Below are 11,165 nucleotides of genomic sequence, written 5' to 3'. Positions count from 1 at the left end.
TATGTTCCTATTGCTGTGATAAAGACCACGATCAAAAGTAGCTTAGGGAGCAAGGGGTATATTTGGCTTACAAATCCAGAGTCACGGTTCTTTGAGAGAAACCAAGGCAAGAACTCAAAGCAGGAGCCTGGGGGCAGGAGATGAAGCCATGGAGGAGGGCAGTTTACTGCCTTGCTCCTCGGGGCTTACTCAGACTGCTTTTTTAATGCAACTCTCAGGACCACCAGCCCAAGGTGTCACCACTCACGAGTGGGCTGGGCCCTCCCACATTGGTCATTAATGGAGAAAAAGCACTACCGACTTGTCCACAGGCAATCTGGTGGAGGCATTTTCTCAATTGAGGTTCCCCTTCCCAGATGACGCTAGTCTGTATCAAGCTGACAAAGAAAGAACAGCCAGAACAGTAAGAAAATGGGAAAATCCAGATATGTAAATTAGGCTTAGTGTTGAGGGAGAACGGGAAGCTTGCTGGAAAGTGAGTGTAGGGTTTCTTTTGGAGATTGGTGCAAGTCGTCTAAAGTCGGCTGTGGTGGAAGATGGAAAGCCAGCCCTCCAGCATAGCAAAAAACCATGGGATCGAATACTTTCAACAGGTGAGTGTAGGGTAGGAGAATTACATCTCAACACAGCTGAAACTCGTATCTCTGAGGAAAAGCTATGCTGGTGCACATTTCAACTGACAAGACAACTCTCATCAAGTGCACAAGTCCAGAACTGTCAGAAACATCATTGGTGCCATCATAGCTCTAAAGGGCACCCCCCAGTGGGAACCTTTGACATATACATCTTGTCATTTGCTAGAAGGATTCCTCTCTCTCTCTTCTCTCTCTCTCTCTCTCTCTCTCTCTCTCTCTCTCTCTCTCTCTGTGTGTGTGTGTGTGTGATTTATTTATGTACATTGTTGTTTTGCCTGCATGCATGTCTGTGTGAGGGTGTCAGAACCTCTGGAACTGGAGTTACAGACATGAGCTGCCATGTGGGTGCTGGGAACTGAACATGGGTCCTCTGGAAGAGCAGCCAGTGCTCTGCCACTGAGACATCTCTCCAGCCCTGGCTAAAAGGATTCTTAAGAAGACAACGGTTTCCTGATGACGATGGTGATAGTAATATGCTAGTTATGGAGATGACAATGGTGACATATAGGATGGTGATGGCGATGTCAGTGAGATGATGCTGGCGACGGGGAGGGGGGTGCTTCTGCAATGGAGATGGTGGTGGTAATTTGATGAAGGTGGTGGTGACATGATGTGATGATGATGATATAATAGTGACGATAGTGGTGATCACAATGATAACAATAAGGATAATGACCATAGCACTGAAGGTGAAACATGGGGCCTTCCACATGCTAGGCAAGTGCTCTACCACTGAGCTGTAACCCAGCACCCCCTACTTTGATTCCATAGATGAGCAAATTCGGGACTGCAAAGGGGCTAAACCGGCTGCCTAGAGTGGGCTTTGGTGTAACTGAGCCAGAGCCTGTTTAGATTCTCCAACCTTTCCCTGTAGGTTTTTTTTTGCTGGTATCTACCTCTACGCCTTTCACGCTGTCCTTCCAGCAGGTTAGGGACTAAATACCTCTTAGCTTTGGCATCCTGGTCAGGCCACTTGGGCAGAGTGCCAGCATGGGACAGGGGCAGCAGCAGTTTCTGGGAGAGTAACAGAAAATGATGCCAGGTTCTGAGAAGGTGGTGTAAACCAGGGTAAGATGTGACCATGTGGCCTGGGGTCTACTTGTTCCCATCATGTACACGCTTGGAGGTGTGTACTAGCACCCCCTGCCCACTTTTACCCACCTCATAACCCGTATGACTTTGGGTTTGCCCCCAGAAGGTGCCTGTGAGTCACTCCACCCATGGAAACCTCCCTGCTCTAACCTCAGGCAGAGCAGACAACAGACTCTCATTCCTACACAGCTTTCAACAGTACGCGCTTGCTCAAACCTGGGGCAGGGCTGGGATGTAGGTATGGACAGGAAGTGGTCACCAGTTGTGAACATCTCTCCCCACGACCCACGGAGGAGGGGACGGTCATGTGGACTGAGAATGAGTGAAGATCGAGCCTGATTCTAAACACTGCACCCCACCCCTTCATGTCCCCTCTCCCGGGATACTGGGATTATCCAGTTTTGGATGAGGAACAGAGACAGCAAGAGGCCGAAGTCACTCAGGCCCAGGCCACCCTCAGCAGCTGACAGCTCCTCATGTCTCATACACTCGGAGAAGAAGATGAGAACGGTCAGCGGGCCCACCGGCCCACACCAGAGTCCCACACCCCCAACACCTCTGCATGGCAGATGAGGCCCTGGCCTTCACAGATGACTTCCTGAGGGCTGACACAGGCCGGATGAGGAGGTGACAACAGGGTGGGTGCTGGTGGGAACCTGTGACCACAGTCTGGGGGCAGGGCAGGAAGCAGTAGTGATGTGACAGTGGCTAGGGTGGGCCTGCCTGGGGATCGCAGCACCGTCTCAAAAGCGCCCATTGGGAGCGCAGGAGGCCACCGTGCTGCAGTGGCTCTGTGGGACTTCAGGTAAGGGAGAGGAAGGGTGGGAGGCAGGGAGGCTGGGATAGCCTGGGAAAGGGAACTGGGAGGCACGGCCCGAACCACAAACAAGAGCCCCGGATTTCTGACAGCCTTCAGGCCCATCACTGACCCCATCATCCGTCTTGTGGCCACTCCGGGGCTCATTTGTAAATGAAGACTGTCCACAGGTTCAAAGACTATTTAAAGGTCTGGCAGTTAGAGTCTTTAAAAGATGGAAATAGGCCTAGTATGGGGTGTACCTACGATTCCACCACTGGAAAGGCAGTGAGACATTCTTGCAAAAGATGCAAGGAAGGGGAAGGAGACGGAAGAGGAAAGGGAAGGAGAGGGAAGGGGAAGGAAGAGGAAGGAAAGGGAAGGAAGGGGAAGGAAGAGGAAGGGAAGGGAAGGAAGAGGAAGGGAAGGAAGGGGAAGGAAGGGAAGGGAAGGGAGAAGCAAAAACCTGTGAATAGACTACTGACAATACAAAGAGTTCTAGGAGACTGATGTCCGTGAGTCCATGTCAGGAGCATTCTGGTCACCTAACAAGGATGCTAACAAAGGTCACCTAACAAAGGGTTCTCCCTTTGCCTGTTTATCTCCCAGCCGCACATGTTGCCTGAATTCTGACTCCAAGTCACTGCTTTGAGTAGACCACAAAGCCTGCAGCTAGGTGTGAAGGACACTTACGTTCCTTGCTCGCTCACCTAAGACCCTGCTGCATATGGCAGGCAGCAGAGGAAAAAGCTCTCTGAGGGTCCTGGAAGGAGATTAAGCATCAGTTCTCAACCTGTGGGTTGCAACCATTGGAAAACACGTATTTCTGATGGTCTTAGGAACTGAGATACCGCTCAGTAGCAAAATTACAGTTATGAAGTAGCAACCAAAATTAATTTATGATTAGGGGTCCCACGTCGGAAATATATTTTTCCGATGATCATGACACACAGGTTGAGAACCCCTGAGGTAGGAAGGAGAAGTCAGGGTATTCAAAACTAGGACTCTAAGCTGTCTCAAAGCAAGGAGAGCCTTCTAGATGGTCATGGCAACAAGTAGGTGCCTGTCCCTGCCATGAGTCCAATCCGAAAAACTTGCCAGGGAATATCATGACAGGAAACCTGAGCAATGGAGGAGGCTTGCGAGAGGACATAAGACACAGGGCAGCCATCATTCGTTGCAGAGCTGGGGCTGGTGCCCTTCCAGGACACTCAGAGCAGCTACATGGGAAGGGCAGAGAGAGGAAGGGAGCTTACCGCCTCTCCATATCTGTAAGGGAGAGACAGAAGTGAACGCTGGAATTAGAAACAAGGAAAGAATTAGCTAGGAGACATGCCTGGGGCCACAGGCTTGGGATCCTAGTGCCTCTGGAAGATCACACTTGTCAAGGCTAGCCTGGGCTACAGAGTGCCTTCAAAGCCGCCCTGAGCAACTTAATGACACCTTGTGTCAAAATAAATAAATAAAGAGGTAGAGTGTGGCTCGGTGACAGAGCACTGGCCTATGGGGGTTCATCCTGGGACAGAGGAGGGGAATCAAGCAGGCAAATGTACCCTGTTCTGGGTAGAAAGTGACGCTTCTCCAAAGCCTAACCTATTGTAGATGCGTTGTTCCTCCTTTATGTTCAGAGCCATCTCCCCACACCCCATCAAGTGTTGCTCAGGGTCAGAGCCATCAATCTTGGTTCCCACTAGTTCTGAGATAGTAAAATCTCAGCACAGGGCTCCCCCTGGCCGTATGGCTCTGGGCTATATGCTTAACCTTCCTGGGTCTCTCTGCACAGTGGACCAAACCTGTGAGAGCCAGGCCAGCTCTGGCACGCAATAACTAAAGAGAGTTTCCGTCTCTCTCCTTGATGATCCCCAGTGGTGAGTAAGGTCAACATCTTTCACCCTTGTTTCCACAGCTTTCCAGAGCTCACGGCAGCTGTACCCGCAGCTCCATGGCCATGCACTTGTTCCTCCTGGGCCTTCTCCTGCTGCTGCCGCCACCCGTACCTGCTCCTTGCTACACCGCCACTCGGTCAGAATGCAAGCAGAAGCACAAGTTCGTGCCAGGTACATGGCTGGCTGGGGAAGGCGTGGACGTGACCACCCTCCGCCACTCCCGCTCCTTCCCAGTGAACACACAGAATTTCCTGAGGCCTGACCGCACCTGCACCCTCTGTAAAAACTCCCTGAAGGGAGATGCTATACAACGCCTGCCCCTGGCAGTCGCCCACTGGCGACCTCACGGCTCAGGCTGCCAACGCAAAGTGGCCACAGTCAAGGTTAGCTCCACGGAGGGCGTGGCCCGGGATGCAGCTACTAACATCAATAATGACTGGCGTGTGGGGCTGGATGTGAACCCCAAACCAGAGGCAAACATGCACGTGTCCATGGCTGGCTCCCACTCCAAGGTAGCCAACTTTGCAGCCGAGAAGACCTCTCAGGACCAGTACAACTTTAACACGGACACCGTGGAGTGTCGCCTGTACAGGTAAGAACCGGGGCGGCGGCAGAGGGAGGAGCCTGAAGAGTAGTGGGACACCCCAAGGGTCTGGAATAGCAGCGTGCTGTCTACAGACTGCTTTGCAGGAAGGCACCAAACCCTGATTGCTCTAGACCAGTGGTTCTCAACCTTCCTAGCACTGCGACCCTTTAATACAGTTCCCCATGCTGCGGTGACCCCCAACCATAAAATTATTTCATTGCTACTTCTATAATTTTGCTACTGTTACAAGTCATACTGTAAATATCTGGTATGTGATCCCTGCTGTGAGAGCCACTGCTCTAGATTCATTTCTGTTGCTGTGATGAAAATGTCCCGACCAAAACGCAGCTGAGGATCGAGGGCTTGTTTTAGCCACACTTCCAGGTTGCAGTCCATTGTCCCATGATGTCAGGGCAGCAGGGACTTGGAGCAGCTGATCACATCACACCGGTAGCCATGAGAGAGAAATAAATGCACTCATGCTTAGCACTCTATAGATTTCTCTATTCGTATACAGTCCAGGACCCCAAACAGGAAACGGTGCTTTCCACTTGCAAGCTGAGTCTTCCCACATCAATTGAGGCAATCAAGACAATCCCCCACAGGCATGACCACAAGTCATCCTGAACTAGATAGCTCCCCACTGGGGCTCAGGCGATTTTTAGGTGGTGTCAAGCTGACAAAACTAACCATGGCACTGGTCCTAAGATTACAGATCCTACAGCCCTGTCTGTCTGTCCATCTGTCCGTCCGTCCGTCCGTCCATCCATCCATCCATCCGTGGTAGGCCTCCTCTATTTATGAGCACCCACATCCAGAGATAAACGAGGTGGAAGCAAGACTGTTTCTGAGTCCTAGCTTAGTGACAGGTACAGGCAGAGAGCACCTAAGCCCTCTCTCCCAGGCACTGCCAACCTCCCATGGGTCCTTTGTATGTAGGGACAGAGACAGGAGACCTGGTTATGTCTTCTCTCCTCACTTCATGGATACACAGTGACTTCACATCTTCTGCACTGGTTTCTCAGGCTTTTAAAAACTAGTTCTGTTTCATTTATGTATGTATGTATGTATGTATGTATGTATGTATGTATGTGTGTGTATGTATGTATTTAGAGAGAAAGTGTGTGTGTGTGCATGTGTGTGTGTGTGTGTGTGTGTGTGTGTACCACAGTGTGCAGAGACCAGGGAACAACCTGTGACAGTCTTTTCTCTGCCTCTACTATGTGGTGGGTTCTGGGGATCAAACTCAGGTCGGCAAGATTTACCCACTGAGATACACTACCCCCTTTATCCCTAGTGCACACACTTTACGTTTTTAGATAGCATGTATTAATTTTAAATAACAATAGGTGTCACCGTGTGTATCTATTTTAATCACCCCTTCTTTTTCCCAAGTAGCCCCATCTAGCCCCATTGTACTTTTGTGTCTGTGTCTACGTGTGGGGGAGGGGCCTTGAAGGCTGACTGGCATCAGGGAAACGCCACCCACTAGTCTCACTAGTGCTGTGCTCTCCCCGCAGTTTTCGCCTGGTACAGAGACCCCCACTGCACCCCGATTTCAGAAGGGCACTCAGGAACCTTCCCCCCAGCTTTAACACCTCCACAAGGGATGCTTATGACAGGCTCATCTCCTCCTACGGTACCCACTTTATCACGGCTATGGACCTAGGTGGCCGCATCTCAGCCCTCACGGCCCTGCGCACGTGTCAGCTGGCTCTGGACGGGCTGACAGCTGATGAGGTAGGAGACTGCCTGAACGTGGAGGCCCAGGTCAGCATCGGTGCCCACGCCAGTGCCTCGAGCGAATTCAAAGCCTGCGAGGAGAAGAAGAAACAGCACAAGATGACCACCTCTTTCCACCAGGCCTACCGAGAGCGTCAGGTCGAAGTGGTTGGAGGCCACCTTGATGCCGCGATGCATGACCTGCTCTTTGGGAACCAGGCCACACCCGAGCAGTTCTCAACCTGGGTAACCTCGCTGGCCAGCAGTCCCGGTGTGGTGGACTACAGTCTGGAGCCTCTGCACCTGCTGGTTGAAGAACAGAACCCCAGGCGGGAAGCGCTGAGACAGGCTATCAGCCATTATGTGATAAACAAGGCTCGTTGGCGGGACTGTAGCCGGCCCTGTAGGGCTGGCCAGCATAAGAGTTCCAGTGACTCGTGCCAATGCGTATGCCACGATTCGAAGGTCACCAACCAGGACTGCTGTCCACGCCAGAGGGGCTTGGCCCAGCTGGTAGTGACAGATTTCCAGGCAGAGCATCTTTGGGGGGACTACTTCACATCTTCTGATGCTTATGTGAAAGTTTTCTTTGGTGGCCAGGAGTTGAGGACCACTACAGTGTGGAACAATAACAATCCCAAGTGGACTGACAAGCTGGACTTTGGGAATGTGCTCCTGGCCACGAGTGGACCCCTGAGGGTGCAGGTCTGGGATGCTGATAACGGCTGGGACGATGACCTTCTTGGTTCTTGTGACAGGGCTCCCAAGTCTGGCTACCACAGGACGACCTGTAGCCTGAACCATGGCAGTGTGACGTTTGTCTACAATATTAAGTGTTTGCTGCACCTGACTGGAGAGACCTGCCTGGAGTATGCCCCCGTGAAGCTTCCAGGAGACCCTCCGGGAAACCGCAGCGGGGCTGTGTGGTAAGCAGCAGCACGCCTTTAATCCCAGCACTCGGGGAGGCATAGACAGGTGGATCTCTGTGAGCTGGATGCCAGCCTGGTCTACACAGGGAGACCTGTCTTGAAAAAAGAAAACAATAAAATAGCACACTCTGAAAGCACTTGAGTGCTTGACTGAGTTCTCTCAGCGAATCCACAACGGCTCACTATGCAGTAAAGACTGAGACTTGAACTTCTCACTGAAGTGGCTGAGTTTATATAACAGCTTCCCTGACCTTCCCTGTCCACACTGCCTCAGCCCTCCCATGTCACCAAGCCTAACATCTACTGCTACACAGCACAAACATTGGCCAGGAGTCCAACTGAAGGCCAGGACGCTGTGTCCCCCCAGCTTTAAGGCCCTCCTTGGCATACAAGGCCATCTGTTAGAGAGGACCCCTGTGTCCCAATCCTGTGTGCCTTTTGTCCCCCATTCTGCTCCTGACAAATCAAGGCCTGTGACACCAAGCACATAGCTTGATAGAAGGCCAATGGTAAACATGCTGGTGGCACGGTGGCAGAGAAGAGGGGACAAATAGTGCCACAGGAATAGACTTCTGTGTCCAACGACCCAGCTTTGTAAAATGGATAGTCAAGAAGCATAAGCAAACTGTTTCTTTTTTCTCTATGTTTTCTGGTACTGGTAACTTACTTCAGTCAAGAAATGGCAGCATACACTCAATAATAAATCATGATGGGCATTCAATTTCTGGCTGAAAGACAATGGGGAATGGTGGGGACTGTGGTGAACTGAGAATGCCAAGCCCAGGACCAGAGGCTCTTCTTACTTCTTTTATTTACATGGATCTATTTATGTACATGAGTTCATGAGTGCGTGCATGCGTGCATATGTGTGTGTGTTGTGCCTGTGTGTGCACATCTGTGTGTGCACATCTCTGTGTGTGTCTGTGTGTGCAGGCTATCACCAGACCAGGGCTGACCATCGAAAACCTCAGCTTCCAAGAGAATTCATCTGCATAAGTCTATAAGTTCTCCCCTGCTTCACAACTTGGGGGAAGCAGTGGTTCTAACAGGGTAGTCTAAAAGTCTTCCAAGTTCAGCCTGCTCAGCCAGCCGTCAGGATCTGATATCAACCGACGCCCTCTTTGTTTCGTGTGCCTGGGACACAGGTCATGGAGCGCACACAAGCTTTGTGGCAGCATTGGAGCTGTGGCAGGGCTTGGCGATGCATGGCTGTTTGTAGTCCAAGGGGCTTGGAGGAACCACACAGACCCTGAGTGGTTTTGAAATCCCCAACAAAATAAACCGTGAGGTGCATGTGAGACCCAGGGACTCAAACCCCAATCTCTGACATTGCAGTGACCCTAAATCCCCAGCAAGCAGGAGGGTCAGGAGGGTCTAGAAGCCTGCAGAAACCAGTGTTCTTACATGTTTCCAGGCTCAGCTACACACAAGCAAGACCACAGGAAACCTTGCCTGACATCTTGACACCTGACACTACCTGTGGCCCTGGGTGAAAAAAAAAGGTGGTGGTAGCCAAACCCCATTAAGAAAACAGATCTGCAGGACTGGGGTGGGGCAGGACTCATTCAGCAGGCCCTTTACCCTGCCTCAGTTTCTCTCAAATGATAATCTGTGTATTTTTCCCCTTCCTCAGGTCACTAGCCTGTGTAGGATAAGAGAAGGGATCCTGAGAGAGATGCCATGAACTCTGAAAGGTCATTTGCTAGCCCTCCTGGTTTCACACATAGAGAAGTTGAGGTTAGCCTGGCAGTGGTGACACACACCTTTAATCCCAGCACTCAGGAGGCAGAGGCAGGTGGATCTGTATGAGTTCAAGGTCAGCCTGGTCTACAGGCTGTCATTGGGCCTATCTCTGGGGAAAACAGCTCTGGCACACATCGGCCATGTCATTGCCATACTTAAAAACCAATAAGACTGCTCCCCCAACCCTGGGTGTCCCCAGCTGTGATGTAAAGAGGCTGAAACAAAGATTTCTGCACAGCTTCAGGACTCAGCTGTCTCCCCCTGATAGTCTACAATGTCACCACATCAGTTGGCATGGTGGAGATCATGAGGTACCACCACCCCTGGGCCTGGAAGACACCTGAATCCTTCTGCATCTCCCTTCCCAGAGGCTAGTCCTCGACTCCGAGCTAGCCCAGACTGGAACAACTGCTGTTGCTCTACAGGCTATAATCAGGCTTTGTTGTTCACTGTGGGGGCTCAATGGCACATCTGGACTCACTGTTAATCTCCCAAACATCTGGTTCTTGTCTTTGTCTTAAAAGAACACTGACGTCAGCTTTCTGACAGTACCTTGGGCTTTTCTCTGGGAACCCCAGCCTCCCTGTGACCATAAATAAGGCTAAACCCAAGGAGGACAGCCACATCTCCCTGTCCTCTCTGCTCTCCGGACTTAGTCCCTGGGCTCCAGGAAGTTTTCTCAGTGTCCTGCACAGGACAGAAGGCAGTAATTGGGCAAGCATGGACATCATCACCGCCCATGTCTAACCCTCCCCAGGGTGGGTTCTAGGACACCATATGAATTCGTTTTGTAAAATGTTTTTAAAGTCAGAGAATTGGGAAGAGGGCCCTCACTCCCTTCCCTGCCTCTTTCCCCCTCCCTCCCCTCCCAGGCAGCCTCCCCTGAGGACTGTAGAGTTTTAGGCATGGGGTAGGCTTCAACTTCTCAGACCTTCTCCACAGCCTAGTGAGGTAGACACATGTCTCCCCATCACAGAAATGGGGTCATCCATAAAGCCACAGCTCTTCCCCGTGCTTTACAGACACCATAAGACCTCAGACCTTACAGTTGTTTTTTATCATAAATACATAGATTTTATTTATAAATTTAAATAAATACAACAGGGTAGAATACAATGAACCACATTGCTTAGTTGAAACATTTATCTGCATCTTTTACTCCTGAGTTCTTCTCATACTTCCATTTAATTATCCACTAGATTCTGGTAATTTTATATGTTCTTAGAATTAAAGGATTTCCTAATATTTATTAATACCTAGAAAAACTTCTTACTATCACCATTGTTTTTTTTGTGAGTGTGGTTTTGTTTTTGTTTGTTTTTGTTTTTGAGACTTTTTGTTTTTTTGAAACAGAGCTTCTCTATGTAGCACTGGCTGTCCTGAAACTCCTGCTGTAGACCAGGCTGGCCTTGAACTCAGATATCTGCCTGTCTCTGACTCCTGGGTGCTGGGATGAAAGGTGTACCCCACCACCGCCTACCTTAACAGTTTTCATGCCCAGCATCCCTGATGTCTTCATATACTCCATATGCTCCTAGTGCCATCACGGGTTGTAGCAAACCCATCAAAAGACATGCTGCTCTCCAAGAGCAATGTGTCCATGTCACCCTGCCATTCCAATTTCCTAAAACATGATAAAGCACATGTAAGGTGACATTTCTGGTCGGAGTATCATCCGGTGGTATCCAGTGATTTCACGATATTTCATAACCATCACCACCTAGCAGACCCAAAATTTTTCCTCCTCCTCAAAACAGTGCTATGCCCACGATGCTA

General features: G+C 50.5%; 1 protein-coding gene across 1 annotated transcript; it reads left to right on the top strand.

Annotated features, from left to right (window-relative positions):
- Positions 1-2,428: 2,428 nt before the first annotated feature.
- Positions 2,429-8,367, top strand: Prf1 (perforin 1). The gene is made up of 3 exons (XM_005070839.4): positions 2,429-2,532; positions 4,430-5,001; positions 6,516-8,367. Exons 2-3 carry the CDS (start codon positions 4,466-4,468, stop codon positions 7,645-7,647), a joined length of 1,668 nt encoding a protein of 555 aa, XP_005070896.1. The 5' UTR covers positions 2,429-2,532; positions 4,430-4,465; the 3' UTR covers positions 7,648-8,367.
- Positions 8,368-11,165: the final 2,798 nt, after the last annotated feature.

The sequence above is a fragment of the Mesocricetus auratus genome, unplaced genomic scaffold, assembly GCF_017639785.1.
Source record: "Mesocricetus auratus isolate SY011 unplaced genomic scaffold, BCM_Maur_2.0 Super-Scaffold_100027, whole genome shotgun sequence".
NCBI lineage: Eukaryota > Metazoa > Chordata > Mammalia > Rodentia > Cricetidae > Mesocricetus > Mesocricetus auratus.
The sequence above is the reverse complement of the archived record's forward strand: the minus strand, read 5'-3'. Positions and strand labels throughout refer to the sequence as shown.